Source organism: Phyllopteryx taeniolatus, chromosome 4 (genome assembly GCF_024500385.1).
Source record: "Phyllopteryx taeniolatus isolate TA_2022b chromosome 4, UOR_Ptae_1.2, whole genome shotgun sequence".
Taxonomy (NCBI): domain Eukaryota; kingdom Metazoa; phylum Chordata; class Actinopteri; order Syngnathiformes; family Syngnathidae; genus Phyllopteryx; species Phyllopteryx taeniolatus.
In genome coordinates this window covers 20,757,427-20,775,706 of record NC_084505.1, presented here as the reverse complement: position 1 = coordinate 20,775,706, position 18,280 = coordinate 20,757,427, and the positions used below count along the sequence as shown (strand labels likewise).

General features: G+C 45.0%; 1 protein-coding gene across 13 annotated transcripts in view; it reads left to right on the top strand.

Moving 5' to 3' along the window:
- Nucleotides 1-1,193: 1,193 nt before the first annotated feature.
- The window catches only part of LOC133476707 (LIM and calponin homology domains-containing protein 1-like), a 39,620-nt gene continuing 22,533 nt past the window's right edge, over nt 1,194-18,280 (top strand). For 3 of the 13 annotated variants that reach the window (XM_061770458.1, XM_061770452.1, XM_061770451.1), the window contains exons 1-12: nt 1,197-1,526; nt 10,041-10,111; nt 10,186-10,255; nt 11,746-11,852; nt 11,929-11,959; nt 12,024-12,134; nt 13,293-13,420; nt 14,249-14,319; nt 15,086-15,284; nt 15,361-15,504; nt 16,881-17,204; nt 17,313-17,567. In XM_061770458.1, coding sequence (XP_061626442.1) covers nt 1,443-1,526; nt 10,041-10,111; nt 10,186-10,255; nt 11,746-11,852; nt 11,929-11,959; nt 12,024-12,134; nt 13,293-13,420; nt 14,249-14,319; nt 15,086-15,284; nt 15,361-15,504; nt 16,881-17,204; nt 17,313-17,567 — 1,595 coding nt within the window. In that variant the 5' untranslated portion in view covers nt 1,197-1,442. Of the gene's footprint in view, nt 1,527-10,040; nt 10,112-10,185; nt 10,256-11,745; nt 11,853-11,928; nt 11,960-12,023; nt 12,135-13,292; nt 13,421-14,248; nt 14,320-15,085; nt 15,285-15,360; nt 15,505-16,880; nt 17,205-17,312; nt 17,568-18,280 lie in introns of all 13 variants that reach the window. The other 10 variants (XM_061770454.1, XM_061770453.1, XR_009788124.1 and 7 more) reach the window with 9 other exon arrangements.

Here is an 18,280-nt window from a genome sequence, read left to right as displayed (position 1 = left end):
ACGTGGGCAACGACAGTAAAACCTGGAGGGCCGTGATTGAGAAGAACGGCCCTTCCGAGCAGAACCTGAGCGGAGTTCACAGGTTGTCCGTAACGAACAGCGTGTTCAAGCACGAGGCCGCCGTTCGATGATCGACTTTGCGGTCGTGTCATCGGACTTGCGGCGGCACGTCTTGGGGACACTCTGGTGAAGAGGGGGCAGAGCTGTCAACTGATCGCCGCCCGGCGGTGTGTTGGCGCCGAAGGTGGGCGAAGATGCCGGTCCGACCTGGCGGGCCCAAATGTCTTGCGAGGGTCTGCTGGTAACGTCTGACAGAAGGAGTTTTAACTTGCACCTCGGACAGAAGTGCTCACGTTCCGGGGGGTGGGGGGGGGGAGGCAGGAGAGCGTTGAGTCCGAGCGGACCGCGTCCCGCGCCTTCATTGCTGTGGTGGGTGAGTGTTGCTGCTGCTGCTGCGGCAACCCCTGAACCTGGAGGTGGACACCAGCGCTGAGAGATGCCCTCGAGCTGAAGGAGTCCTATCAGGCCTTTTTGGCCTGCGGGACTCCCGCTGCAGCCGATGAGTAACGAGTACCGGCTGGCCGAGCGGAATGCGGCTTCGGTGGTGGCGGAAGCAAAAAGTTTGGCGAGGCCACGGAGAACGACTTCCGGACATCTTTGAGGAAATTCCGGTCCAGCATCCCGAGTCTTAGAAGAGTCTTAGAAGCAGCGCAACATGAACATTGTGTGCGGTGGGGATGGGGCGCTCGCCTTCCCGTGAGGAAGCGGAGTCTGGGATCTCTGAGGCGGGCTCGGGTTGAGGTCACCGAGGCGGTGGATGACGTTTGCCCGCAGTTCCTAAAGGCCTGACACGCCTCCATGGTGTCGTTCAATCGGACGCGCTGAAGCTTTCCGTTATCAAGAGTATTGTATGGCGGCGTTAGCATTTTGTTCATGATCACGAAATGCTTTTTCTTGTAAATACAAAATATTTGTCATCAAAACAACTCATATAGTAGATTGAACCTTGCTTTTTTTCCCCCCTCCCAATTTGAATAATTGTAGATGGATAGAAGGTGGATGAATTTGATTCAGATGAATTGTAAATGTGTAGAAGTTGGATGATGTTTTCAAATGTCATTTTACACACATTTCGACTTTTCTTAACCTCAACTCTGCGATTGACGCGGCCCGTCTGTCCTTTTCGCGTGCGCGCGCGCGCACACCCTCATCGGGCAGATTCCGGCGTGCGCGTCCCCGCCTGGTCGAGCGCGCTCCCGCAGCCGTGTCGGCGGAGGACAGCGTCCACCCCGCGCGCGCGCACGTCCCCTGCGGAGAACAAGCGTTCTTCTGCTTATTTTTTGTTAGGGCGGCTTCGTGGTGGGTCGTTGCGGGAGACGACCGGTGACAGCGCAACCGGGAGCCGCGTCCCAACCCTCGGCGAGGGCCCCGCACATCCGGCCATGGCCAGCCCGCCCGCAGGTCGCGGTCGCCACGTCCGGAGCCGCCCGGAGCCCGCCTGCTTGGAGGCGCAGAAATGGATCGAGGTAAGCGGGTTAGGAATAAATGGCCACTGTCGCCTGCTCCGTGCGCGTGTCGGGTTTCCACACGAAAGGTTGTCCTCCTGCTACCTGGTGGGAACGACTCCCACGCGGATTAAACCGAGTCGTGTCGTGTCGTGTCGTTTGTTCTCTCCCTCTCTCTCTCTCTTTTGTTTTTTTTTTCAAAACTGCGTGTTTATTCCACGCCAGGAGCAGAAACGCCCCCTTAGCCCACGGTGGTTGCCATGGTGATGAAACCGGGCCAACGTTCACGCACCAGCAGCATTCGATGATGATGAGATTATCATGTGCATCGTCTGCTCTCTCTCTCTCTCTCTCTCTATATATATATATGTGTATATATATATAGACAGTATTTCTAAAGCTGAGTGCTGGATCGTGATTGCAACAGCAGTGATATGACCTAAATATATTTTCCGGACTATTATGTATGCTAGTCTCTCATGCTTTATGGCTTGTCTTAATCTGTGATGCCTGGAAGATGCCAACACTGACAATCTCATCTACCGTTCTCTGGTGATAACGGTATGGAAGCGTACCCGACGTGCAGGGTTTCAGCGTGCCAGAAAGTGCATGGCTTTACTTTTAGCTGGAACAAGTTTGAAGGAAATGGAAACTCGGTGTATCTTGTTAGGTAGGGTATTTAGTGGTAGTGAGATGGCAAGAGCGCTGCAATCAACGCATTGCTAGTTTGGACATCTCGGTCAAGTATTCGGTCAACTCGACAGGATTGGTCTTCATTCTGACATAGAGTTAGAGCCTGGTACATTTGAAGAATAGCCGAGACCGCAATGGATAAAGCGCTGAATTGAAAGCATGTTGCCGCTAGTTTCGACTCACTCTACAAGCCCCATTCCAGTGGAGTTGGGACGTTGTGTTCAACATCGATCAAAACAGAATACAATCGTCGTTTTAGGGATGCGGGAGGAAAGCGGAGTGCCCGCAGAAAAGCCACGCAGGCACGGGGAGAACACGCAAACTCCACACGGGGGGGCCGGGGATTGAACCCGGCTCCTCAGAACTGTGAGGCTGACGCTCTAAGCAGTCGGCCACCGTGCCGCAATTTGAAGAACAGTTAAAAAAAAAAAAAAAAATGACACAAGTAATTTCTTGTTATTGTAATTTCTGATTTCTGAATTTGGCTTTGGACGTATATTCATTCAAATGTACAGGAACGTTCTTTGCTATGGCAAAGAGCGGCAGGTGATCCCCGTCAATATGCAGACTAGCCACAACTGGGACAGCGAGAGTGCCACATCTTAACCTCTGAACTCACCTACGTCGGCCAAGTATTCCTTAGAATTTGACATTTTGCTGTCGATCCCAGAAAATCGGAGGAACAGCCAAAACTGTCCTGCGTAAACTGCTGCAAGCCAATGCATGTTGGTGACGTTGAACCCTTAGAACGCGCAGCTACATCGGCCATCTTTGTCAGGTACTCTATTTCGCGAGCGTGATTAGTGTACATGAGTGAAGAGGCGGTCCAGTGAAGCGAATGTCCTTTGTCGTCTTCTGCTGTGGAATTGGGCAGGTTTATTTTCAGCGCGCTCAGGCTGTTTCTATTTGCAGTGCTCCTGTTTTCTGACGGTCTCACAGGTGGCAGTGACTCAGCGTACGGGCCATGTAACGGTATTCCAAATGCGTGTGTGTGTGTGTGACACACTCCTTGGACATGCCCACGTTGAGTGACAGCAACAACGTCGCTATGGCAACAGACGCTCAGGTGTCAGTCTTTTTTTCCAAAAGGGACAGTGTGGCACCATGTGATTCACCCCCACCGGGAATTAGGCCCGACAATCCCAAACGTGCGGTTCCACTCCAGTCCTGTAGGTGGTGTCGAAGCATATTACAAAGTAAGTGATTGGGGCTACGCACCCTGAGTTTTTTTCACCATGGCTCCATCTGCTGGATTTCTTGTGTCACTGCCCCCACTTGGTTCCAATGCAAGTGGAGCGTTAGCGTGCCCACTCAAATTCATTGATCTTGAACTTGAAATGGTCGTAATTGTCGAAATCACAAATGTTTGTCATGGGCCACATCGTCCCCCGGAACCCGTGAACCCGTGGAGGGCGGCTGTGCATCAGTTGATAGAGCGGGCTGTCCGGTGACCGACCGAAGTGTCGCCTGTTCGAATCTCGGCGTCGACTGTCCGCGTGTCGAAGTGTCTCGACTGAACCGTAATTTGCTCCCAGTGGGTGTGCCGGCGCCCATCGGTGTATGAATATGTGTGCCAATGGGTGAATGTGAGGCTTTGGGCACTGTGATGCCTAAATATGTGCAGACAATTTACCATAGTAATGAATTTTCACCTGCAGCATCCACAGCAAATTGATGAATAACCAGTTTTAAAATCAGAAGCCTATCAAACAATGCATAGTGTTTGGTGTAGTTTTGCATTTGTGTTTTCGTTCCAGTGTTTGCATAGTTGCATAAAGACACTCCCCTTTGACAGCGTCAACTCATCAGGAAAATGTTGACTGACTGACTGACTGCGTATGGGCGCGCCCGATAAATCCCCGTAATGCCACACACACAGACGCGGCAAACGTGCGCGCCAGATGTCGCGGCCGTCCTCGGCGGCAGATTAACCGAGTCCCAGACATAACGCGGCGTCATAACACAACACAACACAGCACAGCAACGCACGGTGAGCGAATCTATGTGAAAGAAGCGTGACGGAGTCACATGGGCCTGAGGCAAAGGCTTCTGTGGGGCTTTTAATGTCATGTTGACCTCACGTAGCGTTTGGGACGCGGTATCACCCTGTCGTTTGATTTACAGAAGTGCTACGGTCCACTTCATTTTTTTGGGGGGGGGGGGGGACGGAGGGGGATTTTGTTGTTACATTACATGAAGTGGTCGGAGCAGGCAACGTAGTGAGTCTCCAGCGTCGACATACGCAAGTTGCCGCTTTTCAGCAAAACAATTTTTATGGTTTTATGAGCTCATCGGAGAAGGGCTTCCCTGAGTAGCAAATGAAACAAAAGGCGGATGTTTAGAAAGAATCCAAGTGATACTGATTTCCCCTAATTTGAAGGTGTTTTTTTCACCCAATTTTCTAGAAACAATGTCCCAGAAAAACATTGCCCCAAAAGGCAAATATCCCCCCCCATTTCTCTGGAAGCTTTCCCTTGATGTGTTGCACTCATTCCAACGAACGTCAGCATTTGCACAGTCGGACATTTTTGGGTGATCTTATCATGTTGATATCATCCATCCATTTTCTGAGCCGCTTATCCTCCCTCACAAGGGTCGCGGGAGAGCTGGAGCCTATTGTTGATATTATATTTGAATCATTTGTGTTTTGTGCACATATACCGAATTCATGACCACAATCAAACATTTCTTTTATTTCTGTCAAACTCTGTGTAAAAGCTTTTCCCTTGTTTTTTTTCTTTTCTCAATTTCATTGACATTGAGTCATGCCATTCACCAATCAATCAATCAATCATCTCCCCACTTTAGCTACCCTGCTACTACTTTTTTGGTGCTACCCTTGACCAAATTTCTTACAAAGGAATCTGAAGAAGTTGCGCCCCACATTCAACTGAACCAGTGTTTGGTGCAAATGGGGACAGTGTGTGTGTGTGTGTGCGTGTGCGTGTGTGCCCGCGTTATGTAGCCGTCGAGTGAGCGTTCACGGAAAGCCACAGAAACCAAGCGAAAGGTCTTGAGGGTATTTCGGCTCCGGTCGCCGAAATCCGAGCCCCTGCGGTCCTCGTGGCGAATGACTTTGCCGTGACGTGGTGAGTGGCAGCGGCAGCTATCGTTTAAACCCATGGCACGTGTGCGTGCGTGTGTGTAAAGGCTCATGTCTAAAGTAGGCCAAAGTAGCATTTACTGAAGCTGTGAAGCAGCAGATTCTGTTTTATTGCGCTGTATTCTAATTTTCGTCCAGCCAGCCTTCCATTTTCTATGGCGATTGTCCTCATTTGGGTTGAGGGTGAGCTGGAGTCTAGCCCTTCTTATTTTGGGCCAAGAGAAGTGGGGTACACCCTGCACAATTGCAGGGCACAAAGACAAACAAGGTCACATTCACACCGACGGACAATTTTGTCTTCGATGAACTTAACATGCGTGTTTTGGGAATTTGGGAAGAAACAGGAAGACTCGGACAAAAACCAGATTCGAAGCGAGAACCTCTCCGCAGCGAGGCAGACCCGCGAAACCGCGAGCGTCCGTTTCAGTCCTGGGAATAAAATGCGCCGTCACGCTTGCTGGGTTGCAATTTTGTGCTGACGCGAGTGTTCCTGTGTCGAGCGAGGATTAGCGGCGGTGACGATTTCTCTCATCCAGATGCAGTGCAGATTTGAGGTCCAAATCTGCCACGGGAGCTTCGTTCATCGACGAACCCGTTTTTGGGTGGGATCTGGTTGGATTGTTGTTCAGCTGTAGCGCTCGCTTCACCAAACAAGCATTGCAGAGGCGCCTCGAAGTACCAGTGGAATTTGGTCAAACCACTCGTATTTCAAATCGTCGTTTCTCATTGAAATGAATGGAAATGCCATTCATCAGTTCCAGTTGAACCCCCCGCCCCCCCCCCCCCCCCCCCCAAAAATGTATGTGGATTTGAATGTGGAAAAATAACACTCCATAATATTGTACTTTATAAAAACATATAGTCATGACATAATTCAATTTAAAACAAACTGTTTTTGTCAGATTGCATGAATTCAATGCTGCTCCTTCTGGTGTGCCCCCTTTTGCCACCTGGGGGTCAGACAGACTGACAGACTGTTCATTGAGGCCTTAGTATGAGTTCGAGGCAATCCGTGCCACTTTGCAGCAGCCAATCGTATTGCAACGGGGTGTGTCCTGCCTCGAATCCCACTAGGATTCATAATAACATCTCAACTCCTCTCCGATCTTATCAGTAGGTCACTAATATGTCATTTTACGCAGAGAATAAAGAGTATGTGACTGTGAGTACTGTTATAATGTCTTGCTACATGTCCTCGCTGAACTATTTGTATGAAATTCGTTGCTTAAATGCTTGAAGCGCCACAACATGGATGCTAATTAGTGTTAGCATTTAGCTAGCGGGGCCTTTCTTGAGGCAGTTTGGCGTTTTTACGTTTCCCGACTTTAACAGACGAATGTTGCTAACAGAGCACATCTTTTGCATTTTTCTTCCCCACCCCTTTGCCCTCACGTTGTTCCTACAAAACACAACACAACTAGACAAAAGTACACACCGAGTAGTTGGACGACTAAATAATGCATGAGCGTGCTGTAAATGTTGCAAAAGCGGAGAGTCAAAGCAACCCGAGCAGATGGGAGCGGGACAAGCGAGCAGAATGATGCCAGACAGGAAAAGAAGAGGCGAGAATGGAGTCGCCAATGGGAAACATCTGCAAGTCTTATATAAGGGGGGGCAATAGGTCATATTTTGATGATTTGCACACATACACTTACTGCTGTTTGACGCCAGTACACACATGCACCACGTTAAAAAGACGGGCTGAGAGTAATGTAATAAATCAACAAAGTGAGCAAGAATACTGAGGGCAAAGATGAAAGGATGAAGCACAGTTGAGAAAAAAGGATTGGTATGCGTGGTCACATGGGAAGTCAAATTGGAAGAAAATGACTGGTTGGTGACTCCGTTTGACTCTTTTTATATACAAGCCCAATTCCAATGAAGTTGGGACGTTGTGTTGAACAGAAATCAAACCAGAATACAAGGATTTGCAAATCATCTTCGACCTAGATTTTTCATTGAATACACGACAAAGACCAGACAGTTAATGTTCAAACTCCATCCATCATTCCATTTGCTGAATCCTCACGCGGGTCGCGGGCGTGCCGGAGCCTATCCCAGCTATCATCGGGCAGGAGGCGGGGCACACCCTCAACTGGTTGCCAGCCAATCGCAGAATGTTCAAACGGATCAACTTGATTGTTTTTAGCAAATAATCATTAACTTAGAATTTGATGGCTGCGAGACGTTCCAAAAAAGCTGGGACATGTTTCCCACTGTGTTACATCACCTTTTCTTTGAACGACATTCAATAAACGTTTGGGAACTGAGGACACTCATTGTTGAAGCTTTGTAGGTGGAATTATTTCCTATTCTTGCTCGATGTACAGCTTCAGCTGTTCAGCAGTCCGGGGTCTCCGTTGTCGTATTTGACGCTTCATAATGCGCCACACATTTTCAATGGGAGACATGCAGTCCAGTCTAGTACCCGCACTCTTTTACTACGAAGCCACGCTGTTGTAACACGTACAGAATGTGGTTTGGCATGGTCTTGCTGAAATAAGCAGGGGCGTCCATGAAAAAGACGTCGCTTGGATGGCAGCATATGTTTATCCAAAACCTGTATGTACATTTCAGCATGAATGGTGCCTTCACAGATGTGTAAGTGACCCATGCCATTGGGACTAACACAGCCCCACACCATCACAGATGCTGGCTTTTGAATTTTGCGTCCAGAACAGTCCGGATGGTTGTTTTCCTCTTTGGCCCGGAGGACACGACGTCCACAATCTCCAAAAACAATTTGAAATGTGGACTCGTCGGACCGCAGAACACTTTTCCACTTTGCATCGGTCCATCTTAGATGAGCTCGGGCCCCGAGAAGCCGGCGGCGTTGAAATGGCTTTTGCTTTGCATAGTCGAGTTTCAAGTTGCACTTCCGGATGTGGCGCCCAACTGTATTGACTGACATTGGTTTTCTGAAGTGTTCCTGAGCCCACGCGGTGATATCCTTGACACACCGATGTCGGTTTTTAATGCAGTGCCTGCCGCCTGAGGGATCGAAGGTCACGGGCATTCAATGTGGGTTTTGGGCCTCGCCGCTTCCATGCAGTGATTTCTCCCGATTCTCGGAACCTTTTGATGATGATTATTATTATGGACCGTAGATGATGAAATCCCTCCATTCCTTGCCATTGTACGTTGAGGAACATTGTCCTTCAACTGTTGGACTATTTTCTCCCCCACTCGTTCACAAAGAGGTGAACCTCGCCCCATCTTTGCTTGTGAATGACTGAGCAATTCAGGGAAGCAATCCCGGCCCCCACCTGTTCCCGATGAGCCCGTTCACCTGCGGGATGTTCCGAACACGTGTTTGATGAACGTCTGTCTTTTTGGCCACCTCTGCCAGCTTTTTTGGAACGTGTTGCAGCCATCAAATTCTAAGTTCATGCTTATTTGCTCAAAACAATCAAGTTGATCAGTTTGAACATGACATATCTTGTCTTTGTCGTGTATTCAATTACAAATCTAGGTTGAACCTGATTTGCAAATCATTGTATTCTGTTTTGATTTCTGTTGATCACAATGTCCCAACTTCATTGGAATTGGGCTTGTAAATAAGCGAGCTACCATGAGAAGTAAATCACATTAGGTAATATATATATACAATAAAATGTGTAATTTAAAAAAAGGAGTACGTGTCATGAACAAAAGTCATACGTACACACATGCACACACAAATGGGCCAAAGATAAATGGAAAGGGAAAGCGGTTTGACTGATTCCTGCTCACATGTGAAAATCCAGATTAGAACAGATTACAGTTAGGATCGATATGAAGCGCTGATTGTGTGTGTGTGTGTGTGTGTGTGTGATGGTGATTTTTAACTGGCGCAGGAGAAGGAGAAGAAGGTAACCACTGAAAAAGGCATAATCGATAAAACGCTCAACATTTGATAACAAGTGGCGATCGATTTATAGGTTGTTGTTTTTTAATGGGATCGCTGAATCTCTGTGACTGTTCTGAACTCCTGTTTCCAGTCAGTACTGTACCCAAGGAGTTGTAATTCCACACTATCGAACAAATTCCACAAAGTTGGACGTCTTATATCTTGCGTGATGAACTATCGGTATTGAAGGGATCTACAGTCGTCCCTAACCCTGATTGATGAATTCATTCAACGGTGAAGTCATTGATATAGACGGGTGAACGAAATCTGAACAGGGGGAGAATAACTGTGTAATGTTAACAGTAAAAAGATTGTCATGGTAAGTTAAGTATCGAAAGTTGTCATGTTACAAGAACATCATCATAACATTTTATATTTGGATGATTCGGCCGACGTGAGAAAAAGATCTTCATCGGAGAAGACGTAACATTACAAGAAAAGAGTCGTTATATCACAGGAATGAAGTGGTGGTGTTTTGAAACCAGTTGGAATGATACAAGAAAATGTGAAAATATGTATTATTACAAGAAAAAAGTTGAGGGAAAAAACATTCGATGGTAATTTAAATAAAAGGCTTAATGTCGTGAATCCATTTTCATTTGCATAAGACTTGTGGAAAAATGTGAGAAAAAGTCATTGCAGTATGAAAATAAAGTTTGAACATACAAAAAAAGTTGAATAAACTCACAATGTTACGAGAAAAAAGTGGCTAAAATGAATGACCGATTTTAGTGGAATGGGCCAATCGTAGAATAGTGAATATTCTAAACTCCTTGTTCCACGAGTTGTGTCGCAATACTTTTGATCCAGATTGCATATTCGCCGACCTTGTCATTTTACTGTCTGGCAGGCGGTCACAGGGAAGAGCTTCGGAGACAAGGACTTCCGCAGCGCGTTGGAGAACGGCATCCTGCTATGCGAGTAAGACCGATGACATCACTCGGATGACGCACGTGACACGCATTGCTAACGTCAGCTCGCCCTTGTCCGCCCAGGCTTCTGAGTGCAATCAGACCGGGCCTGGTCAAGAAGATCAACAGACTGCCCGCCCCCATCGCCGGCTTGGTAAAGAGACAGGCTACTCACGGATGAAGGCCATTGTAAAAAAATAAAAAATAAAAGCACTTTCAGCTGTCGATATCCTACGCTGAACGTTCGGAATATTTCAAACTCCCCTGTTGCGCAGCCGAGGTGTTCCAGCACAAAAAGGGGATACAGAGCCGCCATTCTGCAAGGCCAGGCAGCTGAACGGGGGCAGGTTCAAAAAACAAACAAACAAACAAACAAAACTAAGGAATATGATAAACAATAATAATAATAATCATTATTATTATTTTTAAAAAAACCAAAAACTGTGTGACGTTATTGGTAAAACGGAATCAAGTTAAAGGAATCAAATATTATTACGTGAGAAAGTTAGAACGTTGTGACAAAATAAGTTGTAAAGTTGTGAGAATAAAGTTGCTGGAATTAAGTCATAATGATACCATCATCGAATGTGGTCAGAAAAAGGTTAACAAAGATTTCAAAACTCAGAATACCAAAAATTCCCAAATGATGAGCAAAGTTGTAACGTTAGAGATGAAAATTGAAAAAATACGAATATATTTGTCATATTATGGTGAATAAACTCCCTCCGAATACAAAAAATGGTAAAGTTACGAGAATAAAGCAGTCGTAATGTTACAAGAAATAGGCTCTCATGGTAAGAGAATCCAATTGTAATATTCACATGATGAGGGAAAAAGAAGTCTGAATATTCTAAGAGTAGTCATGTTGATTGAGGAAAAAAATGTGCCCATAATAAAGTCGTAAAGTTGGTAAATTGCGAGAATTTGTGACCTCGCGAGAATAAAGTCATAATGTTATCAGTAAAATGTCGGAACGTTACTGAATAAAATGTTGAAAAATTGCAATATTTTAAGAATGCAAATGGTTTAAAATATGATTAGGAAAAAGTTACCAGAATAAAGTTGCCATATGAGAAAGAAGTCGTAATGTGACAATGCGAAGGTTCTAATGGGAAGACAATCAAATCATATTATGAGGAAAAAGTCTGAATATTTGAATAACAAAGTTGGAGATAATAAAGTCAGAAAGTTACAAGAATAGATTTGTAATACTATAAGATACGAGTCGGAAAGTTACGAGAACAAAAAAATAAAGCCATAATATTGTGAGTCTTTAAGTCACAAGAAAAACAGTAATGCAGGCATGTTACAAGAAGGAAAAGTCGTAATATTGTTGGAGTAATGTTCTAAAGTTCCAAGAAAAAAGTTCCCCGATGAGAAAAGTGGAACTGTTACAACATCAAATTGGGAATATCACAAGCAAGAAAAGTCGGGAGACTTTCGTGAGAAAAAAATCGTAGTGACGACGTCGTAAAAAAAAAAAATGGCATTAAATAAAATACAGTTGTAAATGAGAATTACAAAAGCAAATAATAGTACATGTCGTAAAGTTACAGTATATTTGATGTTTTTTGTTTGACATCACAGCATGTGCTATCATCTGCTTTTGGAAAGCCTTTTTGGATGAAAAATGTCCTCCTCTAGGACAACCTGTCAGTCTTCCTGCGGGCCTGCGAGGAACTCGGCCTGAATGGCTCGCAGCTGTTTGACCCGGGAGACCTCCAGGACACCTCCATCCGAGCAAACCTCAAGTGTTTACGCATTTATACTTATGAATCATATATACAGTACATGATAACCATGGATAACAATCTTCTCTCTCAACAGGGACTCTGACTGCAGCCGCAAACTGAAAAATGTGAGTTGCGTTTTTTGTTTCCTCCTCACTGTAACCATTAAAGTAACTCCAATGCGTCTTACAGGTCCTGAACACCGTGTTCTGGCTCGGCAAAGCGGCCAGCGGTTGCGCCTCGTACAGCGGACCCGCGCTCGACCTCAAGGAATTTGAGGGGCTGCTGGCAAACATGAAGGCGGTGAGTGGGGGAAGGACTTGGTTCCTTCGATGGACGGAGAGTCGCGAGAGAAGGAGTTTCTTGTGCACACCAGGAAGATGACATTTTTTTCCTTTCGTTTCACTCCTGCTTCACGGAGACAAAACGGACCGCTTCACTGATCTGATTCAACGGAACTTATACATTGGAATTTATACTTCATACTGAAAATACCTTTTTGACTAGAAATCAAACTCGCTTTGAATAAAATCGAGTTGTTTGACCGATTCGTCATTTCAAAGTTGTAAAGTTGCCAGAATCTGGTGTTAAAGTTTCAAAAACAGTCTTAATTGTGGCGCCTTGTAATTTGTTTCGTACCACGCTCGTAACTCAAAGCACTTGTATCTCGTATCTCAAATCCTCTTTCCCCGTTGAATTGAATGGGAATACCGTTCATCTGTTCCAACGGCACAATAACCCCAAACAAAAGTTTTTGAAATGCTTTCAAAAAATCAGAAAAATAGCACTCGACATTATTGTACTTTATATAAAAAATATACAGTAATGACGTAATTACAGTCATGTCACCCCAGAGGTGCCAATATCTTTAGCCACGACGGTGGTTTTTTTGGTATTATATATATATATATATAACATTACAAGAATTGAGTTGTTCATGAAGTGGAAAAAATCATAAAGCTACAAGAATAAAATCGTAATGTCATGAGAACAAAAGTTGTGACGTTACAAGAATGATGGAATAAAGCTGTAATATTATGAGGAAATCGCACACAAAAAATTGAAAGTGGAACAAGAATTAAGTCGTGAAGTTACCGGAGAAGAATTCCCAAGTTTACAAGAAAAAGTTGTAAAGTTATGAGAATAAAATAAGTTCTCTGTTCTTGAAATCCTTAGCCTCATATATAACATATTTGCTAATATTTAAACCTAATGTATCGATATACTGTATAATAATAAGAATGAAAAAAACACCACTGTGCTTGCTTTTTTTTTTCAAATATGACTGAAACAGCGATGCTGTTAACCTAACAAAATGAACAATTTGTCCCACACCATTTTTTCACTTTGGTTCATACCAATGGACAGTGCTAAACATACAATCGTTGAGGAAACAAATGCAAGGCTCCTTTTCTCCACTTCCTGCTCGCATTGTCTCTTGGCCCGTTCGTGCGCGTGTAGGACGGCGAGGAGGCGGCCGACGGCTCACAGAAGCGCAGAGTTCGAGACAGCGGCTACGATTGCTGGGATTCGGAGCGCAGCGACTCGCTCTCGCCACCCGGGCACACTCGAGACAACTCTCTAGACAGGTCGGACAACCGCTGTTGTGTGTGCGCACAGTGTCGTGATAACAATACAACCACAAAAGGAACTGGAAGCACTAAAACACTACTTACTCCCCTGTGGCCAAACAATAAAATGCTCGTCTTCTTTTTTGGGGGATTTCCCAGTTTTATTGAACGCAACATTTTCAGTACGATACACTGTACGCTAGCCAGCTAGCTAGTGTTCACTCATTAGCTACAATCAAAGGTAGTGACTTAGTTAGGTCGGTGATCTGTTAGTTTGCCATTAGTGACCTAGTTAGCTAACCACAATCGACGTTAGTTATGTTGGCATGTAGATTAACATTGTTACTTAGTTAGCTGCCTAACTACTTAGTTTGTTAGTTGATGGACCCTAACTAACCAGCTCGGTAACTAGTCCGAGAGTTAAATGGTTAGGTTGTCACTTAGCATGCAAACACTAGCTAGGTAGTTAGCTAACTAACTGCAATCAAAGTCAGTCAGTCAGTCAGCCAGTTAGTTAGAGAGATAGCTATATACTGTTGACTAACTAACCATTATCAACGTCAGAGAGATGCTTGGTTAAGTTGCATTTGATCAAATTGTTCATAGTGAGACATGCAAAACAGGTTGTAAACTATTCAATACGGATACAGTTAATATCGTCTTCTTAAATGCAGCATGTAAGAAAACTGACTTTCGTCTCAAGCTAACTCACAAAGGGGGTCCTCCTCCTCCTTCTTCTTCTTCTTCGACACATTTGGAGCTTGATTGTGAAGTTCAACAGTAAGACTGTAGTCATATTAAGAGCCATTCCTTCATGTTGTTAATAGCGTTTTGTTTAATTGACAGTCTGGACTCGGTTGGCTCGCGTTCGCAGCACAGTCCTTCTCCCGATGTGGCCAACCAAGGCACCACGGAAGGTTTGTTCGCACGACAAATATTAAAATGAATCATAACATACGACTGCTGACGTGTCCGTCATCTTCCATTATTAGATTAAAGCATGTTGAATGGGGGGGGTTTATCCTTGTTGTGTCCTATGGACAGTTGAGTGTGTGTGTGTGTGTGTGTGTGTTCAGGAAGGTGAGACAAACAGGATAAAAGTCTGACAGTTAGTTGGGTAGTCAGTTGGTTAGCAAACCTTTGCTAGTTAGTTAGATAACTAACTGAAGTTCAACTCATTTAGCTAGTTATTTACTTATCTAGCAGGTTGGTTAGTGGGCAGTAGTTAGCTAAGCTAAAATAATAGTTGGTTGGGTAGGTAGGTAGGTTGCTAGTTTTCTGTCATTGAGTTATTTGGTGATCTAGTTTGCTATTAGTCAGCTGTCTAGCTAACTTGTATCATAGTTTGTTAGTCAGTTATTTAGGTAGGTTAATGTAATTATGTCAGCCAGCCAGCCAGCCAGCCAGGTAGCTGGTTAGTTAATTAGATAGTCAGCTATCTAAGTGCAATACGTTTAATTAGTGAGCTGGCAAGGTTATTTGCCGTTAGCTGGCTTAGTTAGTTAGTTAGTTAATTGGTTGGTTAGTTGTCAGTCCACCCTGAAATCAAAATGGCACCATATGTCTATTCAGTAAGTATCATGTCTTCCTCTGTAAACCAGCAAGTAGTGAACCTGCTAGCTAACGAACAGCTGAACATTGTTGACTCTCTGTCCTTGAACGCTCTGATGGCCTTAACGGCAGGAAGAGATGGAGACCTGGTAGCGCACGGCAGCGGGAGGCTCGACGCGCAGAAGGACGACATGTCGGCCCGGCGTGCGGCCAGCGGCGAGGCGCGCACCCCTGTTGTCTTCAACCAGTTCCTGCCCAGTCGGAGCAACGCCGGCTCTTACGTTCTGAACACGAGGCGCAGACCTCATGCTGAGGACAGAGAGCAGCGCAGGTAATGACACTTTTTCAAAAATATATATTTACAAGTCGACGTCACACACACACCTCCCTGACGTCACACCGAACAGTCTCGCCGAGGGCAAAAAGACCCCAAAGAGCGTCACCTGGGCGCCTGACCATCAGGGCGAAAGGGATATATGTGAGCAGACGAGGCTACAGAGGTTGGAGAAGGCGGGCATCAAAGTGGTGCCTGCTGCCCTTCGCTACGGAAGGTTCGCGGTTGGAGTGTTGTGCTGGGACCTTGTCCGCTAACTTGGGATTTGTTGTGCAACTCATGCTGCTGGTGCAGAAAGATGCGTTGATTTATCTGATGAGTTAATTGACGCGTGCTGTGGTGGTGGTGTTGCTTGAGAACTGCTGACTTGTTGTTTGTGGTAGCGGCGGGCATTCATAAGAAATACTGCATCAATCGTCCCAAAGATCGAAGACCACAATCAAACTCAGTTAATCAGTTTGTTAACTAACCATAATCAAATTCAGTTAATCACTTAGTCACTGAGCTAACCACAATCTAATTCAGTTAACTGGTCTATTAGTTAACAAAACAATCTATTAATCAGTTCGTTAGTCAGTCAGTTAGTTGATTAGTTAGTTAGCTAATGTTTCCTTGCTAGTCAGCTCACCACAATCAAACTCAGTTAATCAGTTAGTTAACTAACCACAACCAAATTAAGCTCATCAGTTAGTCACTCAGCTAACCGCAATCGAATTCAGTCCATTGGTTTGTTAGTTAACGAAAACATCTATTAATCAGTGAGTGAGTGAGTGAGTTTTCAACATCTAATTCAGTCCATTGTTTAGGAGTTGAATTAGGTTGCTTGCTAGCAACTCAATAAAATATAGTTTAAAGCTTGCTTACTTTCTAGCTATCTAGCAACCACAATCAAATTAATTACTCAGTTTGCTAATCACAATTCCAATTCAGTTAATTAGTTAGTTAACTAACCACAGTAAAGTATAGTTAGTTAGTTAGTTTGCTGCCACATCAGTAAAATCTTGTTACTTTGCTGTTGGTGATCTAGTTAGTTGGTTAGTTCAGTAGGTAGATTGCCATTTCCTAATTAGCTAACCACAACCAAATGTTGTTAGTTAGTTAGTGTGTTCATTAACATAGTATGTAGTTAGCTGGCTAGTTTATTAGTGAACACTATCCAACTATCTAGTTAGCTAACTTACTACCGAACCTTAGTTGTCTGTTACTTGGTTGCTTAATGCTGTTAGTTAGCTGGCGAGTTTGTTAGTTAGCTAGTTAGTTACCTAGTTAGTGAACACTTGCTGGCTATCTAGCCAGCTAACTACTATCAAATAATGTCAGTCAGTTAGTTAGTCAGTCAGATAGTTCGTCTGATTTAGGTAGTATTCTAGTTTGTTAATTCATGTTTGGGAAAATGGATGGAGGTTCCATAATTTGTGATGAGGTTTCCTTGGGGGAGGTCTTCGTTTTGGTTTTCGAGTCATCTGGGTGGACTAATGGTCTTGTGGGCCAGATTAAATCCATGCATGTCGCTAACGCTTGGCATTACGGAACGTCACCGCAGACCTATCTGCATTCCTGACGTGACCTTTTGCCATCCCGTCTTCAACTCAGCCCTTCCTCCTCCTCCACCTCGCCCACCCCGGAGAGACCGGCTTCTCCCAATATCATCCTCCGACGCGACAATGACTTTTTTAACTCGCACAAATCCGCTTGGGACTCGTCCTCGGACGGTGAGGGCGAGGCGGAGGGCCAGAAGGTACCGGACGTTCGAAAAGATGACCTGGCCTCTCGACGGGCTCCTCGGGGCCCCGCGGTGCCCAGGATGCATCACTTTGTCGTGGCCACACCACTGCTCGAGTGCAGCAGCAAAGACCAGGAACGCTGGGAAGGCATCAGGCGAGCCTCGCATAAAACACTGAAGGACAAGGACACCAGGTTAGACCGTCCACTCTGTGTGTTGTATGTGTGTGTGTGTGCGCGTGCGTGCGCGTGTTTTTGCCCCACCATTGTTGCGCTCACTCTTCTGTCCCGACAATTGGACAGCCAGCTTGATCAAATCCCTGACATCATTACTCGCCAAAGAGAAGGCAAGGATGAGGAGGAGGACTGTGAGGAGCAATCCGAGGATGCGGGAACGGTTAAAGCGACACCCGACAAGCGGACGGACGACCTGGCTCTCAGACGAGCTCGGAGTAGGCCAAGCCCCCTCCTCCGGGACGGACCGATGAGCTTGTCGTCGGCCGCTATGAGTCAAGCCGATGTGCAGAAGTGGGAGAGGCTCAGGATGAGTGAACCCAGGTGCCCCCCGAACACACACACAGGGAATCATCAATATATGTGTGTGTGTGTGTTGGGATGGCACAATTTTAAGTCATATGAGTGTAAAAATATGTTAACCACTTTTAATAGTTAAAAAGTAACACAGTCTGGACTTAAAGGCATAATGGGAAGTCTGTGAAGCTCTCTTTTATTTTAACGTGAGTAATTATCACACGTATAAAAAGAAGTTAAACACTGTTAATGGTAAAAAATTGACCACCCAAAAAAAAAACATAATTTCTAAATCATTGTTCCGATAGGAAACAAGTGATATAAATTACAGACAATGTTTTAAGTCACATTTTAGGATTTGCAACTCTAAATAAAACACGAGTAATACTAAAGCTTTAAAGCAATAAAACAATCTGTCTTAACTCAAAAGATGAATGTATTGTATGACATTTAATCGTGTCGTCTTATTTTTAACATTCTTACGAAGTGGATGAAGAAAAACAACAAAACAATCTAGCTTAACTTTGATAAGTGACAACGGATGCAAGTCTTGCTGCTTTTTGCACAACTTTAGAGGTTCCATTGTAGCCTTCTGTAGTTTTAATATATTGGAGTTTGCACGTTCTCCCCGTGCCTGCGTGGGTTTTCTCCGGGCACTCCGCTTTCCTCCCACATCCCAAAAACATGCATGGTAGGTGATTGGCTGGCAACCAGTTGAGGGTGTAGCCCGCCTCCTGCCC